This window comes from Nelumbo nucifera, chromosome 4 (assembly GCF_055504915.1).
Source record: "Nelumbo nucifera cultivar China Antique chromosome 4, China Antique-T2T, whole genome shotgun sequence".
NCBI classification, from domain to species: Eukaryota; Viridiplantae; Streptophyta; class Magnoliopsida; order Proteales; family Nelumbonaceae; genus Nelumbo; species Nelumbo nucifera.
This window is the reverse complement of record NC_142652.1, coordinates 3,503,947-3,527,109: the sequence shown is the minus strand read 5'-3', so window position 1 is coordinate 3,527,109 and position 23,163 is coordinate 3,503,947. Positions and strand designations below refer to the sequence as shown.

At 38.7% G+C, this 23,163-nt stretch overlaps 3 protein-coding genes across 5 annotated transcripts; 1 reads left to right on the top strand and 2 right to left on the bottom strand.

Annotated features, from left to right (window-relative positions):
- The first annotated feature begins 8,867 nt into the window (after positions 1 to 8,867).
- On the top strand, positions 8,868 to 10,908 carry LOC104591812 (protein CURLY FLAG LEAF 1-like). Of its 3 annotated transcripts, none has more exons than XM_019196816.2 (3): positions 8,868 to 9,794; positions 9,904 to 10,109; positions 10,429 to 10,908. In XM_019196816.2, exons 2-3 carry the CDS (start codon positions 9,912 to 9,914, stop codon positions 10,795 to 10,797), a joined length of 567 nt encoding a protein of 188 aa, XP_019052361.1. In that variant the 5' UTR covers positions 8,868 to 9,794; positions 9,904 to 9,911; the 3' UTR covers positions 10,798 to 10,908. The 3 variants fall into 3 exon arrangements, with proteins under 3 accessions (XP_019052361.1, XP_010249156.1, XP_088758818.1); XM_010250854.3 differs by having other exon boundaries at positions 9,900 to 10,109; XM_088902692.1 differs by having other exon boundaries at positions 8,872 to 10,109.
- Positions 10,909 to 12,815: 1,907 nt separating this feature from the next.
- On the bottom strand, positions 12,816 to 14,277 carry LOC104591813 (GEM-like protein 5). Its single transcript, XM_010250855.3, has 3 exons — positions 13,772 to 14,277; positions 13,422 to 13,696; positions 12,816 to 13,223 (listed from the first exon to the last, which is right to left on the bottom strand). The coding sequence occupies exons 1-3, from the start codon at positions 14,127 to 14,129 to the stop codon at positions 13,014 to 13,016; spliced, it is 843 nt and encodes a 280-aa protein (XP_010249157.1). The 5' UTR covers positions 14,130 to 14,277; the 3' UTR covers positions 12,816 to 13,013.
- Positions 14,278 to 17,149: 2,872 nt separating this feature from the next.
- LOC104591815 (protein AUXIN SIGNALING F-BOX 2-like) lies at positions 17,150 to 21,178 on the bottom strand. Its single transcript, XM_010250856.3, has 3 exons — positions 19,565 to 21,178; positions 18,172 to 18,667; positions 17,150 to 18,079 (listed from the first exon to the last, which is right to left on the bottom strand). Exons 1-3 carry the CDS (start codon positions 20,014 to 20,016, stop codon positions 17,306 to 17,308), a joined length of 1,722 nt encoding a protein of 573 aa, XP_010249158.1. The 5' UTR covers positions 20,017 to 21,178; the 3' UTR covers positions 17,150 to 17,305.
- Between the last annotated feature and the right edge of the window lie 1,985 nt (positions 21,179 to 23,163).

Genomic DNA, 23,163 nt, shown 5'->3' with positions numbered 1-23,163 from the left:
TTTCAACCCTCTAGGCATAAGGCAACTTTCAGCCCAAAAGCATTCATCAAAATTTGGCAAAACTCAACCCGAGCTGGGCTCATGAAAGCTCAACTTGCAGAGGTTATTTTTATGCTTTCAGACAGAATGTTCGAAAGACATAAGCATAATTAGGAAATATGGTACTCTCCTTTCCTATCACACTTATCGACATCTTAAGGCCAAAACAGCAATTAAAAACCAAGGTAAGGGCAAATAAAACTAATAAAAATAAATATGAAATAACTTGTGTTAGAAGAAAATTGGAAGAAAAAAAATAAGATGCATTCCATCAAGCAAAGGGATATATTAGGGAACATGCCCAACCATATGAAATTAATCCTACTCTTTCACTGATTGAATTATTCATTTATGCATTGTAAGGATTTTCTTCAACAAAACTATTCCAACTAATCAGAGCCAGTGATTTAAACAGTGTATGAGGCCAACACCTTGAGACAACAGTACTGAAGGAAAATGTCTAAACGCTTCTGATTGACAATATGAGTTTTATTCCCCCAATGTTGCATCTATGCATCAACATGATTAAAGAGGTATTACTTTACTTGTAAAACTGTTTAAGAGGTATGCTCCTCTTGTAAATTCGTAACACTTTAAAGAAAATGGTAACCCATGAGGCCTACCTCAAGGCTTATGCCTTGTGCATATCTAAAGGTCCTCACACCTAGCTTCATGCCTATGACTCTCTATGTACTTTTAAATGTTGACCCTGGTCTTTCCTTATTATCAAAAAATGTTGACCATAGTTAGTGTTCCCTTATCTAAATCATGCTTATTTGCCATCCCCCCTACTAGAAGACCATTTTAGTTTTCTCACTTCCCCTTCCAGATGGTATTTCAGAAGAGTTTTCAAGGTTTGTATTTGACAAAAGAAACTTGGAGATGAATTTTACTATTTTTCAAGGATGAGCAAGTAAGGAGATTAATAACTCGTCTTGAATCAAAACAGAAATGAAAACAGTGATTGGTCTAGCAAGGTATCATTTGTCCAAATTGGCTTGGAATCAGGAATCACGCCTTAAGACACAAGTTTGGAGTGACAGACAGAGTTTTGAACATAGACAACAGACACTTGACTGAATTGGCGCCTAGGCACCACTTCTTCTTCATGCCAACACCATAAACTCTTTGTTCCCATGCTACTTCCGAAACCACTTAGCAATTGCGTCAGATTAATGACGCGTAGCCTTCTTTTAGTGATTATGCCAACACTAATAGCTTCCCTTCTTTCTGTCTTTCCCATGGACATAGCACAAATACATAGAACATAAAATATTGAGTCTGTTACAACAACATCCACGTGTACAATTCTGTTATAGAGTCCACATTGTATAATTCTGTTGTAATTTCTGGAGTCTTCGGTAGTACATTATAAATATCTGACATAACAAGATTACCGTGAGCTTCCATTAATTTTAGATGGTATCAGAAATCATCAGTTGCTGATAATGATCAAGACTTAAACCAGCAATTGGAGAAACTGAGTTTAAATGTCCGGTTATCTGAGTTGTATTCTTTGAGCAACTCTTGTTTGTCGACTTGTCAGATGCAGATTTTCTTTTGTCTACCCAATCTGATGGATAACCTAGGATTTCATACCATCAGTCATTCGTGTGTCCATTGCTCTTGCAATTGCCGCATTTGAATTTTGGTCGGATAGATTTATCTTGGGGCTTCGATGATGCAGCGACTACATGCAGTGTTGATGTTTCAACAAAAGGTGTTCATTGAGATGAGAAATTTTGGTGGCATTCTTCTTGCACGATTAGTGCATAAATACGACTGAAGTTGGGCAAGGGGTCAAGACTAAGGATGTGAGAACTAATAGTATTAAAGTTCTCACCCAATCCCATCAAGAACTGATATACTTTTTCTTCCTCGCATTCAGCAACAAATTCCTTTGCTGCACCTCCACATGAGCAGGTTGGAATTGAATTATAGTTTGCTAATTCATCCCATTAAACTTTGAACTTTGTGAAGTAAGCTGAAACAAAGAGGCTCTCCTGTTGAAACAGAGCTAAGTCTCTCTTTAATTGAAAGATCCGAAGAGCATTTTCTTGTGAAAATCACTTTTCTAGATCACGTCAATATGCCACACTTTTATGTAATTCACGGGACAGGGAGTTGAAAAACCAAGAAATAACCATGGAATTGCACTTATTCCCTGCCAGTTCTTCAGCAGATCATATTAAAAGCCATAGCACAAGCTGCATAAAATCTAATAGACCTAAAATCATGGTTCAAAGTATCGATACGATACGCCTGATACGGGGTGTATCGTATCGTATCTTTTGAAAACTATACAGTCCAAAACTCCTGTTTCTAGGTGTTTCGGACCCCTAATTTTTTTAATAATAAAAAACATGCTAAAAGCTTTCCAAAAAATCAAAATATAAAAAAAAACTAAAAAAAATAAAATTTAGGCCATTTCTAACCTAACTCGATACTTTGAACTGAACTCGATCGTATGGATACTTCGAACCTTGCCTAAAATAAGTAATCACAATACTTGGCAAAAATAATTGAAGATTTTTGAAGACCCACTGACATGTTTGTTTTTCTTTTTGTAGATAACATAAGCTCCTGTGGCATTGAAATTATTACCTTTGGCAAAGTACGTATTTTGACTATAAAATATGCGCAGTTTTATTCTAAATCTACCATGCATTTTACCTATCGAAACATTCGAACTAGAAGATTTCCATAAAGTATATGGAATTGGAATCAGAAGGCCATCGACGATTCATAATCCTGAGTTTCAACCTTCAACTAAACCCTCTTTTTAATTATTTCTGGAAGTAATAAACCCTCATTTTGAAATGATCAACTAAACCCTCTTGATAATGACCTGATGCTGATGACGCCAGAGGTCCCACAGTAGACGCATGTGAAGGGAGCAGCCGTATCTCTGAAGATGGTCTGCTGCAATGGAATCCTTCTGGATCGTCAAAAACGGCAAGTCGGAGGGATTGCTCCAGCTTGATACGGATTTTCTCCTACGTAGTAGAATTGCGACTGTGGTAACGGAGCCTGGTAACTAGCGGTGCATGGGATCCCGAGGACTGGTTCATCGTTCTTCGACATCTTCCTTATCCTTCTTTTACTTTATGAGATTAGCCGATTGATCTGATCGATAGATCTGATATGTTCTCCGCAATCCGCCCTCCCTCTTTTGATCGTTGGAATGATCAAAGACTATCTAGGAGAAGACGTTGTGCGGAAGACTTCGGTGACGACTGACAAATTGCGAAGAGAGAATTATGTCGTCTGTTAATTCAACTGTTAACTCGAAGCAAAAAAAAAAAAAACACATACACACTTGCATATCTGAGTTTTCAAAAATTTACTTAAATATACACTAACTTTAAAAAACTTAAACGTTAAATTTGATAAAATCAATTGAAAGACACTTTTACCTTTTATTATTTTTTTAATTTTAAAATAACACCGCACAAAATTAAAAAATAAAAATAAATGAAAATTAATCAATTGAAGATTAAACACTCATGACAAGAGCATGTTGGGGGTTACGTGATTAACCAAATCAAACCAAGCTGATAAAAAATATAGAGACAAAGCTGTAGCCTTCGAAAGACATTTTCAAGGAACCAATCAAATCGACACTAAATAAATATAAAATGGACCATGTTTGATTTTATTTTTAAAAAGTACTTTTTTCAACAAATATTGAAGATATGGGACCACATTATAAAGTTTTTAAGTATTTATAGGTATTTGGTAAAAAAGTGGGGAAGAAATGCTTCTTCTTAAAAAAAAGTACTTCTTAAAAAAAATGACATGGATGTGATTTTTTTCTCATTACTTTTGTAGAAGTGTTTCTTCATTTGAATGGGATGAACCTGTCCCTATTTTTTAATGACAAAAGTACCCCCACACGAGGTTATCCTCCTCCTCCATTCGGAACCCTACAACATACCAGGTAATGATGACATCAATTGCTCTTATTTTTTTTTCAATGTTCCATTGCATTGAGTCTTTTTTTTTTTTTTGCATTTTTCTGAAGTCCGAAACTCCCCTTTTCTCTTTGGTCGTAGATCTATGTTTGGTCATTTTGTTCTTATTATTATTATTATTATCCATGTGGCACTCTATGTGTGGGCCTATGTGGGCTTTTATGTGTCATGAAATAGTGATGTGACAATTTTTCATTGAAATGTATATTATAATGACATGGAAAGCATCATTTATAAGTATGTTTAGAATAAAGGCTAAAAGTGTCAGTTATGCCTAAACATCCCAACCCGTAGCATATTGTATTAATCCAAACCCTCCCTGATCCTATCTTCCTCGTGCTTGAGGGTGGGACCGGTTGGGTCTAAAACCCACATCTAATTTTCTATTATTTTATGTTATATATAAACAATAAACAAGTAAAATAACATAAACAAAAATCAAAAATTTCAATTATTTGATTAAAACACATAAAAAATACATAAATTAATAATCATCCTTTACTTAAAATTTAATATATTATTATATTCAACACCTAATACATATAATACATAAGTTTATATGCCCCCTTCCCTATTTTCTCAATCTATACAACTTGTGAGCCCTTACAAATCTACAAGAAAGAGAACATTTGGACAATTCGGATTCAGTGTGTTTGGACTCGAAGGGATTTTCTCTTCGAGCCCACTAAAATTTTGATACGTCTTTCGGTGCTAGACTGGTCATCACCGGCAACCAGCTGAAGTTTGACTGCGGGTTATGATTGATAAAAATACTTTTAAATAATTTTTTTTTTGTAAAGAAATCTAACTAAATATTGATAGAAAGTTCGAAACCCTCATGTTCTTGTACTCGAATCCTTCTCCCCCAACCATTAACAGGAAGACAAAACCTTCCTCACGGTTGTGCCTTTGAATTTGCAAAACAAATCCTTACATTCTCAATCCAAACGCAACTCAAGCTTTGCTCTTCCAATCATTAATTAATGGGAAGACAAACCCGGTTTTAGCTTTGGATTTGCAAGACACGAGACGTCTTATTCTTCCTCCATACTAAGCTTTTAAACGTAAAAACAATAACACCAATTCTCCAAAGATATCTTTTCAAGAAAAACATATTCAAGCAGTCACGCTGTCATGCACAGGATTTTCTTTCATGATAATGATAGGCTCTAAAAAATTTCTATTTTCAAAGGATAATTGGGTTTCAGATTTTAATACGAAAAAGTGGTATTAGGTATTTTCGGACATAAATCAGTGAGTTCATTAACTTGGTCGGTGTTGACAATTTGCCAAAATGAGTTAGAGTTAGGATCTTCAGTCATACAAAGGATTCTTGGACACAAATCAGCAGGTTCATTAGCTTTTTTGTTCTCAATTTCTGCCATCTGTATTTTGGGGTTTCATTCACCTTTGAACACTTTGATGTATGAAACTTTCCGTTAATACCATTGCTGTCGTCGCTAAAATCTACAGTTGTCGTTTTGTTGCAGTTTGAACATCATTGGTAAGGCTTGTTGTTGTTACTGGTTGGGGGGAGAAGGTTTGAGTCACAGGGCTTTGTAGAGACTGCTCTGCAAGTCTTTTTCGCAAATTACAGAATGTAGATTTTTTTTTATATCTTTTATTAATTTTTATTTAAACTCCAACCAATTGTAAGTGATGGCCAGTTAAGCATGAAATTATGTGTCAAAATTTGAGTGGAATCGAAGAGAAAATCCCTTCCATTCCAAACGCACTGAATCCGAAGCCAGGGTTGATAAAGTTGAAAGAAAGAGAGCTTTGGAAGCTATGGACCATACCATATGTTTTAGAGAAACTAATAGAACTTGGGAAACCATGGCCCATGGCAAGGCATGGGTTCAAATCACATGAGATTTGGTCTCGACGTTGTGTGCCAATGGGCCCTATATGCCAGGCTACCAGCCAGTCTGACCCTATTAACCCACTAAGATACAACACCTAACCCGTACGGGGGCTAAACCCATCTGCAATTTTGCGCCAATCCACATAAGATATGGACGATACATGGGGTTCAGAGTTCAAACCACATGAGATTTGCTGTCTTGGTTGTGTTCTAATGGACCCTATATACACCTGTCAGTCTGACCCCACTAACCCACTAGAATACACCACCTAACCCGTATGGAGGCTAAACCCACATCACCAATACCAAAAGGAAAAGGCATTGGATAGTTTTTGCAACTACCTCAAGCACTGTATTGGTCCTTTGTTGTGTGAGAGAAAGTCAATATCTTTGTTCAGGAATCAGGACGTGGCTCTATATATTTTCCGTAGGAAGACAGAGGAAAGGGGCCTGTCCTATTTTCTAATCAATGGTTTATATTTAACCTGCAAAAAACCGTCTTTGACCATCCACCAAAAAGAGGACGACGTCACCATGATTCGATTCTATTTGTTTTTTACATGATTTTATCTTAATAAAAATAGCCTACATTAATTGGTTCGTCTGTTGCTTGATTACTTGTGGACTAAGAGGAAGACATGCCTAATAGACTAATAGTATTTGTTATCAAATGGTATCCAACCCGATGATAACTATGACTCAATCGCTGAGATGGTGGTGATTGAGCATCTCTTTATGTATTATTAAAGTACAACATTAAATCCATATATCTATTTGTACTATTATTAAAAGTGGGTGTGGAATTTTTGTTTGATTAAAACACTTTAATTTTTTTGAATTTGATCACTCTCTAAAAGTAAGAATTTCTTCATTTAAATCCCTTTCATTAATCTTATTTTAAGGTATTAATTTACATTGCACTATATTTATTGAATTATATTCTTCACTAAATTAAAATATCCTTAGTTTTGAATTTGATCGTTCTTTAATTGTGAGGGCCATGGTTTTCAAAACCAGATCGGACCGGACGGTTGGACTAGAAAAACTGGGAATCGATCACCTAACCAGTTCCGTTTTCCTCCAAAACCGTTGATTTTGATCAGCAAACCGTTGAACTGGCCTGTTAACCGTTTGAACTGTTCGAATGGTTTTGACCATTTTTCAATTTTTAATTTTTTTTATTTTTTTACCGTTCGAACTAGTAACCGGACCCCTGACCAATTCGGTCACCAGTTCGTTTTTAAAAACCATGGTGAGGGCACAAAATGTAATTTGAATTACTATATTTCTCCTAATCCAAATCCCTTTTATTAAGTCTTATATTTAGGGTATTAATTCGCATTCTTTCATTGAATCCTATATTAATTAATCATGTAAAGAAAAATAAGTGTGACAAAGAATACTTGTTTTTATTGATAATAGAAATTTAAAGACAATCAAAAAACGAAGTTATTTTTTGGTGGTGAGTCAACAATTTAACCTTTTGGGTTGAATGTGCCAATCCTTAATGTTATAATTAAATAACTAAAAAATGAAAATACAAAAGAATTGTAAAAAATATTTCATTACATCTCTAATATCATATATTGATCATATTAAGCAAAAATAATTTTATAAACATAGTAATATAAAAAATTTTGGAAACATATTATTTACCATTATGATCATATGTGTACAGTTACTAGTAAATGTAAATTATTCATTGTGAGATTAATCATACATCTTGCTCTAACCCCAACCCCTTTTCCAAAGTGTGGATGAGAAGAAACATGGCATTCTTATGGTAAGTGGAGATTTTACATACTTCACGAGAATGGAGACATACTGCCGGACACAACTGGTCGACTACGCACCACCAGGCCAAGGCAAGCATGTTACATGGCAAAGATGAGAGTGGCAGTCTGTTATTTGTTTATTTGATGTTTGGGGTCGTATTACTCTTTGGATGTACTAAAAAATACAAAAATGAGAGTAGCACAGGAATCATGCACAATGCACAGGTTGGGATATATTGTGCAGAGATCAAATCTGCGCCCCACATGTACATCTCAAACATCTCCCGAAATTTTGAGTGGGAGATGTTATCAATACACGGTTGGGATATATTGTGAATTCAAATGTGCAAGAGGACAGGTGGTGTTTTTTGATTGTGTGAGATGCGTGTGGGGCGCTGATGGGAATTAATCAACCGTACATGGAAAACATGTCATCCTCCTCTTACATATTATAATGCACGAGGAGATGTTTATGGGTAGGCATGGGTATAGTTCTTGTGGATAGGAGATCGGGAGTCAGTCTGAAATAACATTGTGGTGGGGCCATAACCCATAAAGAAGAATACATGGGAAAGCCATGATTCACGGTTTTAGCACAACTGAACTTGCATTGCAGTAGGAGAAAGAGCTAATAGCCTTACTATTGCAGATGAGTTTTTTTGTTGGGCCTTTTTTGGTTGGAACTTGGAAGCGATGCCAAGACTGTGGTACTGACGCTCAAAAAGGAATCAACTTGTTGTTCAAAAGATACAAGATCCATTTTGATTTTGATGGACACTCTTCATGTGCTAAGCTAAGGAAGCACAACACAGAGAACAGAACTTTTTTTGTCAGTTTCAAGTTCATGAAAAAGGTAGAAGACAATACTACCTTGTGTATCTATATATCTACAATGAGTTTAACATCTGAAAACCAATTGTTTAATCGCCTCCCAGACTCGCTTTCTTTTCGTCTTAAATAATTTCTATAATCACTGCAATGAAATACTAGTCTGGTGATGGTATAGAATAAAAGAAGAAACTGGTCTAAGTTGATCGTATTAATCAATACTAGAACTGGGTTTACAAAATATAATTGCATTGATACAAATTAATTATAATTAGAGCAGTGTTCAATGAACCTCTGTTCTGTATTCGAAGTCATTTGGCGCTGTACCAATCAATAATTTTTAGCTGAAAAAGAACTAATATGCAGAAAGCTAGTCTACTGAATTAGATATATTCGGTGCGGGTAACTATTTTTGTTTCTAGGGCTGAAAAGCTTTTCTAGCTATATCACGAGCTCTACTGAATCCCAAAATTGAACGCATCATATCGTCAGTCGGGGCAAATGCTTTTTCTTTTTTCTTCTGTCATTGTGCCCTTGCTCATCGTGATATCAGTATTGTTTCGACTTTCGATCGTCAAAGCTGTTTGAGAGAAGCCAATTCAATAAACAAAAAAAGAAACCGGGTTATCTGGGGTTAGCAATAAGTAGCAAATGTATGTATCCTTTGGTTCCCTAAAAAGAAGAAATCTCTTTGTCATCTTTTTTGTGTTTATTGGCTAGGCTATTACAAGCAAAAACTGTAAAGGTCCTTTTACCACGGAAAAAGCTACTTTCCTCCGCCTCGGTCGTAGCAGTCTACTGTACATCTTTTTTGATTTTTGATTTTCCTTCTCGTTACAGGGACACCTTATGGTTACTGCAATCCTTTCATGTTAATGTGTTTGTACCGTACGTGGCTTCAAATTTAATGTCGCATTTCCTAGATTTTGTCACAAGAGGAAAGACCGGTGGTCCAGTGATCTGGTCTGGTGATGGTGGCAGGTGACAGTCATTTCAATTCCGCTACGAGGTTATTTTGGGTATAGGATTTTCTCGCGTCGTAAAAACTATGATGCCGGTAATCAAACAAATTGGGTTCTCATCAAAATTCACGGGGGTCAAAGTCTTTGTTTGCGAATTTGAATACATTCGCCGGCCGTTTGACAGCAAGCGATTCTTCACGAAAAATCGGAAACTTTTATAAAGATCTCCGGCGTTCTTCTTGGAAACCTCTACCTCTGTCTCGTTTTTACGCGAGACGGGTTCCATCGCTTCTTCTCTCCCCTCTTAAAAAAAAAAACGTAACAAACCAGTTGATACCTGAGATAGATAGATGTTAGTGGCATTTAGAAACCCACACTGCTGAGATTATATTTCTATCCTTTGTGTTTGGTTTTCACACTTTTTTCTGTATTTTATTTATTTATTTTTGTCTCAAAGACAGCTCCAGAGATGGCGATGATTACTGATTCTTTGGAACGATCTCTCCGAAACTGTTCGCTGAATAATGACGAAGGCGGCGCAGGCGCTGGTGACGGACTGAACAGGCCAGCGGCTTCGGATAATCCGAAGATATATGGCGACACCAGTATAGAACTTAATTCACACGTAGCTCTTCCTTATCAATGGCAACAATGTCTCGATTTAAAGGTTTACACTTTACACCTACTTCAATAAATGCAGAACCAGACCCTACAATTCTCTTCCTTTTAATTTATTTCTCTCTCTCATCTCCTTTACTCAAACAAACACAAGCCAAAGGAGCCTATAATAGAGAAAACGCGAATAAGCTTTTCGTAACTTTCTTTTTTTTTTTTTTGTTTCACAATATTTTTCCTTTTTGCAACTTTGATTATGATCGAATCCTTTATAGTCTTTCATTTGTGTGTGTGGGTGGGTTTCACCCTCTCTGTATTGCTTTTTTTTTCAAATTTGTGAATTTTGATTCTTTTACACGGTCCTCATGCAGACGGGTGAGATTTATTATATAAACTGGCGGAACGGAACTAAAGAAAAAAATGATCCACGGAAAACGGCAACGATTGATGAGAACTACTACTCCTTGGAGGAACAGGAGGAGGAGGAGGAAGAGGAAGAAGAAGAAGAAGAAGAAGAAGAAGAAGAAGAAGAAGATAGATTGTATGACAGCGAGGATTCCTACTCTGATTCTTCTCTCCCATGGAGGAACGATTATCGGAACGAAGGCGATCATGTCCTCGTCGTCACTGGTTGTAAGAGGTGTCTTCTATATTTCATGGTGCCAAAAGAGGTAGAAGAATGTCCCAGGTGCAGCGGTCTTCTTCTACACTTCGATCAAAATGACAATGAGTCCCCGTAAAACTCGCTTTTGTTTATTCTTTCTTTGGTTTCTCGGTGTCTTGAAAGTTGAAACATTTGTCGGTGTGGACTGGTTAAACGAAACAAATGAGCTCGTTAGCGTTTTATTGTTCTTTCTCCTTTATTCTTATTCTAACCATTTTCGGTTTTATCTTGAGAATCATGAGGGCTGCAGAGACGAGGTGTCGAGCGCTATCTGGGTCAATGAGCGAAAGGGAGGAGGGAGGAAAGAATAAAATCGGTAACGATCGAGACTTGTAGAACCCTAGTTTTCTGTAAGTCTCTCTGTGAATTTGTTGATTAAAATTTCTCTCACACACAAGCTCAAGTTTTGATCGGTCAGAGTTCATTAATTTTTTTAGTGATTGATTGGTTCGGCAATGGGAAGATTGTTTTTATTTTATTTTATTTAAGATTAATTTAAATATATGAGGATAGACCTTGACACAATGGTTTAATAATTGACCAACCCCTATCAAATCACGAACCTCCACGCTCCAATAATATATTTGTTTATATGTATATAACTATATATTATGTTTCCATGCAATGTATGCATGTATATACAAAACATCATAAAATATTTTACTTTTGAAACTACTGACCCAACAGATTTTACTCCCTAAATGCTCGACCAAACTCAGATTGTAAGTATGAATCCACCTTTGCAAAGGGTTTAAGTCATATACACGAGATCTAGATGCTGCAGCTGGAGGGGCTGAGTTCAAATTATCGGACTCATTGCAATCATTAATTGATTGTCTCTGTAGACTGTTTATATCGGAAATTGTATTGGGATTGATCATGGAATTAAATGTTTATACCTGGTTTGTGTAAGGTAGAATCAAAGCGGAGAAAACTTTTTTTTTTCTATTGAAATGTCCAAGACGAGTCACTGGACTATGCTGATGAATACAGCTCTTACTTGTCTATAAGAAGATTTCTCTTGAGAAGTCAGATAGGAATTTGTCTGATAGAACCAAGAAGCGGCTGAGAGGCTTGATAGCACCTGAACCTTGCTACCATCAGTGATCAGTCCCAATTTGATAACTTACGGCCTGGAAGCATAAGCAGATTTTGTAACAGGGGAGACATCCACAGAAAGCGTAGAGGCTCTTAGACCTCATGAGCCAACATGAACTTGTCCATGTAATTCCTTTTCTACAAACTACAATCTACATTGAATGGTTGACAAATGATGACAATGGGAGTTATGGAATCTAAGCTGGTATCACCTATATTTGCACTCTGAATGAATACTACCGCAAGAATAGAAGAACGCATACAACATACCAAATGCTTGATTAAAGTTCGATTTACCCGTTTTTTTCATTTAGGCCCTGTCTCGGGGTGACTCAACACTGTGTTATTATGAAAAATTGCAGACTTTACCCCGCTGCATCAAATAGAATATGGAAGGACAATCATGGATGGTTGGTTCCTTGGGATAGAACAGTTTGTCTCGTTGCAAATACTACCATTCAGGTTTTTTGTTTTGGAAAGAAAGTAAGCTACCAGCTCTCCCTGCATTTTTCAGCCTGCCTCAATCGTGGCCAAAATTATGAATAGAAACACAGGAGAAGGAAATCACTTTAATGAATGTAAGGATAATTAATTGGATATATAATTTTAAGTTAGTTTGTAGTCTATGTGCTTGACGCTTCTTCAGAGTACGGTTTGCATCTATTTGAAAATCATTAATGATTGCTAATCTCTTCTTTGCCTCCTGGTTCAGCAAAATGGCAGGATAGGAATTACATTCGTGTTGGCGACCAAGTAGTTGGAAATATGGCTGAGACTAGTTAGGTTTAGCTATGGAATTGGAATCTACTATATTGGTGTATTCTAATCAGGGTAGAAAATTGAAATGGAAGCAGAGGCCCGCTTCTAAGCATTCAATTCTGCGTTTTTTCGGAGAGGCTAGTAATCTGAATTCCGTGGAACTGGGCCAATGAGGCAAAATACAGGAACAAGATAAGAGGACCTTTAGGAATTAAGCTTAGTGAGCAGGTTCTTGTCATTACAATCTAACAACAGTAAAGAAAATTATTATTATCGCACAAACTAAACAGACCAGCATCAAGTATAAACAAATACATTTCAGCGAACAAAAAACGTATAAACAGCCACAAGGAAAACTGTAAAAATAAAGGAAAACAGAGAAGAAAGACCCTTCTCACGCGAGAACATGATAGAAAAGATGGTCATTTATATGGATTATCGAACTGTTGGCTGCACTGCTCTCTGTGATGTGGAGAATTCTGATAAAGTATTCGAGAGATGACGGGTTGCTTTTTCATGGTTGACGAAACCCATGAACCAGAACTCGTGAACGTCAACCGTGATGACCTGGATGTACTTCTCCGATGGATTTTCTACCATGCTGATGGGGTTAATGGTGCTAATCTTCACCCAAGGTACCATAACCTGTTCAAGGTAGCACGGATTAATTACTACAATTTGGAGGAAGAAATTATGGATGCTTTGCACATCTGTTTCAGGATTCAGGAGGAGACTGCTTTTGGCACATCCCACTTTCCTCCATACAGAATCAGAACTCAGAAGTAGGGCTGTCTAAGTAATTATGAATTTCCCTATTTTATACTTGGTATAATTGATGTTTACCTTGTAGTAACTCCAAGCTTCCTGGCCTGAAGGTGCAGTGAAGGAAAGGGGACGATCACTGCAGAAAGCGATATTGACATTTGTGAGATAAAGTGTTCCAGCGACGGGACCAGTGGAGGTTGACAGATAGCAGGCGAAAGTCTTCTTTAGTTTCTCGTTGGGATCATTGGTGAAAGTCTGCTTGTAGAGGGATTCGAAGCCACCTTCTGTTATTGCCTTGGCAGTCAGGTTAACCTTGGCCCATGCAGCCCCTGACACGGACTGTCCCATTTTAACTGCAAATACCAACACCCAAATCAGTAATCAAAACACAGAAACGGCAGAGGTTGTAGAGCTGTTGGAAAGCTTACTGTTTTGCCAGATATTTCGCGCTAATGTCTCTGCCCGCCTGCTCCAGGAATTGAAGAGATGGATGACAGGTTCCAAGGAATTATTGCTGGGCTTATCAACGGGGGAATACTGGAGGTAGGGGTGGGGCTTCTGCTGGTAGTCTTCGGCCTTCCATAAGGCAGCCTTCTTGTTGTCGGGGTGAGATGAGGGATCGACTGGTGGACCCATGATGTAGGTTCCCCATTTCACGGCACTGGCGTCGGATGCTGCTGGAATTGATGAAGATGAACAAGATTGGTGGGTTTGTTGCGCCTCTCCCTCATCAGCTGCAGAGGGTTGATGAAGCTTTGCTGATTCGCATGAACTGGTGGTGTTCATGGTCTGAAGGGAGGATACAGAAGCAGAGAACGTTGTTAAATTGTTGTTTTTTGGTCGTATCTCAAGATTCGTTGCATCTTTTAGCTATGTGCAGAGAACGCTAGCTATTTATACAAATTTACTTGCTACTTGGTTGAAGGAACTAGGAAGGTTAGGAGATATATACTCTATGATATCTAATTTAATATTATGGCACCTTAACAAGCAAGGAAATTTTCCTTCGCGAGTAAGAGTCGAGTCGATGTTTCATGTTTGTTTAGATTTTTGACGGGTGAAGGGGCCAAACAGAGCAGCAGAGTAAAGGGATTTTGACATTTTTACACGGAGAAAGTGGTCTCTCGGCCCATAGGTCATAGGTGAGATAGGTGGGAAGCCGCCGCGGCAATACGGTCATACCATATTTCTTCAACTTATAGAATAACGATTACTTTTGACCAGTCACACGGTGCCTCTAGTCTTAACAGAGATAGCATCACATTTGCCCGCGTGGCCGAACATGAACTTAGTAAAAAGCTTTGAGGAAAATAAATAAACACACGTCATGCAGAAACTAGCAAGGAAACCTCTGTAATGAAATTTGGTTTTGATTTAGATTACTCAAATTCGAATTTTGACATCAATACTCTGGGTACCTAAGTTAACATCCAACTTTAAGATTTGTCTTGGATTTTCCTTAATCCTGATCCCGTCCGTCTAATTTATACCCCTTCTTAATTAGAAATGCTCAATAAAGGTTCAAAGAAATATAAAAGGAAATGAGGAATTTAATGGCGGAGGGGAGATGTTATAAATATTTGACTATTGGAGCAAAAGACTTAGAATGATTTCATGAGGTTATAAAAATAAAGACCTAAGAGTATTTTTATTGTGATTTATTATATTTTTAATAATAATAATAATAATTTAATATTAAATGAATCAATGTATGAGAAATGAGAGGTGTAGGGGTGCTCATAAAAAACGATAAAAACTGTTTCAAATTGAAAAAAAAAATCGAACCAAAAAATATGGTTATAATATATATTATACATGTTTATAGTATTTATAATATAACATATTATATATTTTATACATTTAGAAAATATTTTAAATATAAAAAATTAAGAAACCGAAGAATCAAATTGGTCAAAAATCGAAAACAATCAACCGATTAATTAATTGATTCAGTTTGGTTTGGATTCAGAAATTTTCAGAAACGGGTAATACCACTGGGGTTTTATTGTTCAATCGGCCTCAAAAATCTGAACTCCATAAATCTTGACCATGGATCGATGCCAAATCAATGGCCAAGATGCGATTTATAAGAAAGGCTACCAGTAGACTAAGAGGGGTTATAATTTTAGATTTATGAGATGGATTACAGTCTACTTATCCCTAATACCAATTACTCCTACTAGGAGCAATGACCACAGGGTAGCTAGCCCATCCCCCAACCCTGGTGGTGGGATTTGATCCCCTCACCGCTACAACTAACCAATGAACTTATATCACCTACTTGTGAAAGGCAACTAATGTGTGACTCATATCACCTACTTGATTTAACTTTGTTTCTCTCCTTCCCTCTCAAGAGCTTACACGTACAGAAAGAAGAAGATAGAGATTCGTAGAATACCTCTCTCCCTCTTGAATTCAACAGTTTAATTTTCCTTTGTCCTTTGTTCTTAGCTCTCTACTCCTGTCTTTCAAATCGATCAATATCCTCACACGCCTCTTAAAGCTTTGAATTCTCCTAGCTAGTACGACATAGTGAACGCCTTCACCCCATTATGACTACATGGACCACTGTCAAGTGTCAACGGACTAAGCAGATGCGCTCCGACGCGCGGAGAATATCTCACCCTCGCCTCGCCCTCGCTCATCATGACATGACGCTCACTCACGGCGGTGACGGTGATTCCCCTTCAACACCGGTCCCCTCACCCCTCACCAGGCACCACTGCCCCCGGCAGCCCTTGAAGTTCCATTATAGGTAGATGGCATGCAACAATGTCTCTTCACTTTCTAGCAGGACCTTGTCGGATACAAGGCGAACTCGGAACTACTACAGCTCGACAACGACAACCAGTCAACACCTTGCACCACCACCACTGCCATCATTGTGTTTGTGTTCTATTTGCCACAAGTACTTTTTTTCACTGGACAATCTTTGCGTTAACACTCGACACGAGCATTATCACTAGGATGGGATGATAAGAAGATGGAAGGAAATCCAAGATTTATTGGGATAAAAGAAGGGAGTCAGCGATTATAAAACAATTCCAAAATTTCATGGGAGGAAGAAGCGGAGTCTTCTCCCGACAAAGAGCCTTTGCCTATTAATTCATGCATGAGGATTCGTTTTTTCGGTTAGGATAATTTACGCCTGAGCTTGATCTTCAACTAAACATGCATTATTAGAGTTTGTCATCGATACCGTGATCCGTGATAGCAGAACTATGAATCGTGGGAAGCAGTGTAGTAGTAGTAGGAGTCGGCAAATAAGGCAATGAAAGAAACGGGAGAAAGTATTTCAATTCTGGTGACTTCAAAAATGACGATAAGGTATCAAATATTGCTTAGAAGCCTCTTATTTATTTACTTAATTTTTTTATATCAGTACAGTACAGAGTACACCACTGATTTAAACGCTCAAAAGATGCAATGAATCGTTTAATTATACAGCTCTTTATTCGTGTGATTGTGTATGTACACCGTTCAGCGTTCACCGACCGAAAATTCTGTTAATTAGATAGATGCAAGCGTTTATGTTCGCCTAACAATGATATAAAGGATCGTAAACATACAAGTTTTGTTGTTATAAATAAAAAAGCAGTGACTAAAGGTCCATTTGGTTTGGTTTGGGGGAATAGAGATCTGGAACCGGAACCAACGGTTTGGTTGGATGCCATAAGAATTTCACTCCCATTCCTGGTGGAGCGGGAGGAATGGCATTCTCACATTTGGCCATTCCCCCAATCCAAATGAGAATACATACGTTTCAACTGATTCCAATTCCCGTCTGAAAGACTGAAACAAATAGATGAGAGAGATGGACCATTCCAATTCTGATTTAGAAATAGAAAAGAGTTCAAATCAACTAAAGATGTAAAATAGCCCACGCCCACCATTTCAAATCAAGATACATATTTTTAGAGTCAGCCTCAGCAATCAATTCCACATCCAACCAACCAATCCAGTCAAAGAGTCCAGACAAAATCAGGTGCATCTCTCCTGGGTCCACATAAGGTTCGGTACACAAACATCTTTTCTACCTTCTCTCCATCATCATGAGAATTCTCCATCATCTGATCCTTTTCATTTATGATTTCCACATTCAGTCTAGGCATTTTTTTGGCAAGGGCCTTGCAGCCTCCAAGAGTAACATCACAGGACGACATCCAAAGGGATCGCATTGTCTCATACTTCCCCACGTTCGTCAGTAGTGCAATATCCCCAAATGGGCTATCCCTGATCTCCAGCTTCCTCAGGTTCTTGCACCCATTTAACACATAGAGCATTCCCTTGTCGCTTTCCCCTGCAAATGCAATTGAAAGCATTTCTAGCCGTTCCGCATACATACCAATATACAAAAATACCTGGTCGGTAAGCAGGCCAGAAAGAGACAACCGTCTGAGGCCCTTGCACGACTGAACGATTGCCCCAAAGCCTTCATCCAGTGGCTGCAGTGTTACATGGTCAGGTTTTGTTGGGTCCAGGATGCACAATCTGAAGCGAGTAAAATTGGGACAGTTTTTAGCAACATTTATTAGGGCAGCATTTGTCATCTGCCGACAGAAGTACAGCAACGAATGAAGCTTGGGGCAGCCCATTGATATTGCAACCAGGCCTTCTTCTGTTACAGTGGCATTTCCTCCACCATAAGGATCATATGGAAATACCCTTAATTCCTGTAATTCTTTACAGGTGGAAGCTACCACTTCCAGCCCTTTGTCCCCAATATAGTCCAATATCTGCAAATATATGGTAATCATAATCATGCATCTATGTAGAAAACTTAATAAAAAGAAGAAAGAGCTAAAGGCTCATTGTTAAGAGATCGAACCCATAGACGCTGTAGTTTTCTGCAGTGACGAATCAAATTGATGAGTTCATTACCCTGGATCCCTGGTGCATAGCTCAAGTTCAAAGAGGTCAGGTTCAAGCAAATAGGGTAAAAAGCTGGAAGACAGCATGGAGCAACCTCTAAAAACCCAGACAAACTCTGGACTGATTTACAGTTGAGAACAGCATTACACAATTTGACATATGCCTCAGAATTTGATTCGTGAACATATGAACCTATGCCTATGTCCACTAGTTGAGGTGCTCGTGTCAGAATTTTGTGGAGTGCTTCAAGTGGCACCGCACGGTTTAATCTCAAACTCCTGAGATTTGGACATCTAGCCACGAGCCTCTCGAGAGCACCCAAATTCACTTCTCCTTTCAGGCATGCAAAATTCAGAGAGACAAGTGATGTGCAGCTGTCAGGAAAACAACCAAGCCAGTGACCCCTGCGATCCTCAACTTCATTTTCTTGCAAATCCAGCTCCCTAAGAACCCTAGGTATTAAAAATAACAACACAGAATAACATTGTCTTAGAAAAAAATAATGTTGTTTCCTATTAACAGATCATTTAAAAAGAATATTAAAAAAGAGCAAGAAGTAGCATATTTCATGATCACCAAAGAAGCTTTGATCAAAAGTTCAGAAAGATTCAACACAAGGCACCCAATTCTCTACCATATTGACATGCAAACAGCATGAATGAGGTAAGTCATTTATCAACTAGGATTTGACTATAATACCAAAAAAAAAATCCTTATAACCAATCAACCCAGTATCAAACATTTACAGCATCATAGATTTACCCTATGAACTATTTATGAAAATATTAACCATCAGTATTGCCATCACTATAATGGTTGCATGGGCTCCAACCAATAGAGCATATAATGGCAAAGAATGAGCCCAATGGCAACAAAACAATGAGAACTGTTCAAATAATAAACCTTATCAAGATCATTGCTTACGACTATAAGGTCTAACTGAAAGATTAAAGTTTACAAAATATCACCCCTTTTATTAGGCAAGGCTTATAGAGTTAGGATTAGATTCAATAATCACCAGCTAAGTATGTTGCTTAGGATGTAGACTTGTAGATCATCACATTACACATCAATTGGATGATACAGATTACTTATGTATGCATTGGTTGAATAGTGACAACCTAATATTAGTATTTCTAATGGATAACAAGCCCGCTAGTCATTCAAACAAATAACGTAATACTATACAAAATATTAGAAAGCAGCTATATATTTGATTTTAAAGTTACTAATATATAACAAACCACACCTCTAAATCAGCAATTGGAGCAGAAAAGAAGAAAGCCAGTGCAATAAAAACAACATTTCCATAAAAGAAAAGAGGATAGGAGGAACACAGATGCCCTTACCTGCAATTCGCAGCTATGGATGCCAGGCCGTCCGTGCTGAACCCCTCACAGCTTACTAGAACAAGAGACTGGAAATTCGGGAAGGAACGGGAAAGCAATTCCAGACTCTCATCCGAAACCACCATCCTCTTCAACCGGAGCTCCTCAAGATCCGGATAGCTCTTCGCCATGGCCACAATCCAGGGGTACACGAAGCCTCCCCAATCATGAGGAACCAGACTGAAATCAGCAAAATGTGGCTTCCCTTTCAACGTAAGAGCCCTAACCCTCGGAAACCTCGCAATTACTCTCTCCGGGCTAATGGCATAACAGTTACCAATAAAAACCCTATGTCTGCTCCATCTCTCCACCCTAAACCAAGACTTGCAGACTTGGGATACCGCATTCCGGTCGCGGTGGGACGAAAGGAAATCAAAAACATGCTCTAGCACCTCCTCAGGAAAATATGTCATCTTTTCCAAAAGGAATGTATTAGAAAAGAAGAAGCTGCTCCGAGAGAATCTACGGGAAGGAAAGGCTTTAGCGAGAAGATTTGCTCTAACAAAAAGCTTTCACAAAAACAGCGCGAAAGAAACAAGACTCAACCACCCAAACCCTGATCGCCTGAAGTCGGCATGCTTGTATATACAGAGGGGGAAAAAGAAAGGTTTTAAGAAGAAAATCGGGCAGTCTAACCAGATCTCCGCCCAGATTTGCCCTAACAACTCTAGATGCCCATCAGAAAAATCAGATCTGAAGCCCCAAAACCATGGCTAATATTAAAAGAAAATAGTATACTAAAAGAAATGAAATACTCTCTTACATCAGACCTAGAATCCCTCAGAAAACAAGAAGGAAAATGAAAAAGAGAACTCGAATCTCCATTAGAAAGCTATGAAGAATGGACCCTAGTTATCACCAAGGAATCAAAAACTGGTGATTAGAGCGATGGAAAACCCTCTAAACAGCTTGGATCGAAGTCCAGGAGGGGATTTCCACAAATAAGTAAAAGCGACAGAAATCGATCATTGAAATCAGGGTAAAATATATATTACAAAATAAAGAAAGGGAAGGAACCTTACTCTCCGTCTCTTTCCCTTCTTTCTTTCTGTCTCGGTGTCGCAGTTAGGATGTGCCAGCCCTCATTGGCTCATTCTCCATCTATTCCTACTACTTAGTCCGGCTTGTGTTGAAGGCTAAAAACTCTCACTGAACAGAAGGCTGAAGCATATCAGTGAAGTAACCGTAGTTAAGGATTCGACCATCATGTCCAACCATAGTCAAGTAAATTAGTGATCGGACGGCCAATTTCGCGTAACGATAGATATTTCAGGGAATCTTGACCGTAGATTGCTGAATACTGCATGCGTCCTTATCTCTCTGCTCCCGAAGAGAGACAGGGGACTGCCGAAGTGCCTATAATCCACAGGACAGCCTCACAGGAGAGAGAGAGAGAGAGAAAGAGAGAGAGAGAGACCAGTAAAAGTGAGCTTTGCAAACAGATGAGAGAATGCAAAATTGGGGTTCAGCCTTCAGGAGTGTAGACAGTGGACTTAGCCTTGTAATTTTTTAATTTACGGAAATACCCCCAACGAATTTTTTTTTCTTTTTGAAAGGCTAGAAATTGTGTCGTTTGATATGGTGTCAGATTTTTCATTATTTATCGTTTTCTCCGAGTTTCACTTGCCTGCAACAGTTAACAGAATCTTGAGTGTTTAATGATTAGGCATTTTCAGTACTAAGTAATGCGTAATAATATTTATTACTATATTTCTTTATACCATAAAATTGATTCCCGCTATAGGTGAAATTGTAATGTGGGCCCGGCACGGCCCGCAGCTCGAGCCCAAGTGGGCCCGTGCCGTGTCGAGCCGAGGACGCAGATTAAACAAAATAGATAGTAAGTTGAAAATAAAATTTCTAAAAATTTTAGGGGATAAGCGTACTTGTTTATGGGATGGGTAATCCGATTTAAGTCAGGCTCGGGCATAAAATATCGGCACAACCTTTTTTTTTCGAGTTGGGCTTGGGCTTTCTCAAAAAAATTTGATTCGAGCTTGACTTGATAATGTATCATATAATAAAAATATCTTTTATATAATATATATTTTTTTTATTATTTTTCTCTTTTTTTTCAAGTAATAGTGAGATTTTTCATTTCTTTTAGGTTTTAAGGTCTTTCAATATAAATAAAATACATTTTAATTGAATAAAAAAGAAGAAGAATATTTTTTTCAAATTTTTGGCCAAGCTTAGGTTTCAGGCTTTATATGAGGGTTGGGCTCAAGTTCAAGACCTAGGACCAATGGTCGGACCAAGCTTAGGTTTCAGGCTTTATATGAGGGTTGGGCTCAAGCTCAAGACCTAGGACCGATGGTCGGACCAAGCTCAAACTTGAGTTTGAGCATATTTTGTTAATATAAAGGCAAAACCTAGCTCAACCCGGCCCATGAACAAGTTTATCAATAAGTCATACCAATTGGCGGGGGCTAAAGTGGAAAGATGAGAACATGCACCAATGTTTGTAAGCATAGCAAGATATCAAAGGCCCGAGGAGATTTCCCCAGGAAGGTACTCCGACACTCGAGTCAATAAGTTAGATGAAAGATCATTTAAGATGAGCCAAAGAGAACAGATTGATCCAAACCATGGTGAATGCAATGGATGCAAGAGTTGAGAGCCAAAAGTCTTTTACCTCAAGGGGGAGATGCCATTAAATAGTTGGACAACTATGTTGTAGTCGGATGAGATCCGCAAGGTAGGGGTGAGCATTCGGTTTTAACTGAATAAACTAAAATTTTAAAAAGCGAACTAAAAAATAAAAACCAAAACCAAATTTTAGAAAAACCAAAATAACCGAAATTGAATTTTCCGGTTCGATTTTCAATTATTTTGGTTAAAACCAAATTTTAATAATATATTTTGATGAGGGCAGATTTGGCCCTCCAGTGAAATTGCGACCCAGGCAGCAACTTACCAAGTTGGTATCCCACCCGAGCACCGGTCTGGCCGGCCTGGCGCGACCTGCACGCGACCTGGCGCGGCCTGCGCGACCTGGCCGACCTGGATCAGCCAGGCAAATGATCCGACCAGGCCGACCTAGCCGCCCATATGACACCCACCAATGAACCATAGCGGCATACCTCGCGAGCTCGGTAGCTCACCAAAGAGCTCGCCAATGAGCTAGGCAGCTCTCCAAGGAGCCAGGTAGCTCGGCAGAGCTCGCCACAAGCAGCTCGGCATAGCTCCCCCGGGCAGCTCACCACTTGTAGGGTAGCTCGGTACAGGAGTAGTTTGGCGTATCGTACGAAGATCTCCTACCTGACAACCTGGCCTAGACACCGACCCGCCGACTGACACAGGCGTCGACCTGACAACCTGGCCTAGACACCAACCCGCCGACTGACACAGGCGCCAACCTGACAACCTAGCCCAGACACCGACCCGCCGACTGATGCAGGCGCCGCCCTGACAACCTGGCCCAGGCGCCGACCTGGCCGCCTGAAACAAGCGCCAGCCTGACGACCTCGAGGAGTTCACCACCGTACCCCAGTTCTGACGGGATGTGATGAGTCTTACCGTTTGGAAGCTTTTCACCCACCTAACCCGCGAGGACTCCG

Bases quoted from the DNA above. Each gene is read 5' to 3' on its own strand.
- LOC104591812 (XM_019196816.2), top strand. From the start codon at position 9,912: ATGGCGATGATTACTGATTCTTTGGAACGATCTCTCCGAAACTGTTCG. The intron at 10,110-10,428 runs GTTTACACTTTA...GTCCTCATGCAG, and splicing joins AACAATGTCTCGATTTAAAG to ACGGGTGAGATTTATTATAT.
- LOC104591813 (XM_010250855.3), bottom strand. From the start codon at position 14,129: ATGAACACCACCAGTTCATGCGAATCAGCAAAGCTTCATCAACCCTCT. The intron at 13,697-13,771 runs GTAAGCTTTCCA...TGGTATTTGCAG, and splicing joins GCGAAATATCTGGCAAAACA to TTAAAATGGGACAGTCCGTG. The intron at 13,224-13,421 runs GTAAACATCAAT...TACCTTGAACAG, and splicing joins AAGCTTGGAGTTACTACAAG to GTTATGGTACCTTGGGTGAA.
- LOC104591815 (XM_010250856.3), bottom strand. From the start codon at position 20,016: ATGACATATTTTCCTGAGGAGGTGCTAGAGCATGTTTTTGATTTCCTT. The intron at 18,668-19,564 runs GTAAGGGCATCT...TTTAATACCTAG, and splicing joins TCCATAGCTGCGAATTGCAG to GGTTCTTAGGGAGCTGGATT. The intron at 18,080-18,171 runs GTTCGATCTCTT...ATATATTTGCAG, and splicing joins GAAAACTACAGCGTCTATGG to ATATTGGACTATATTGGGGA.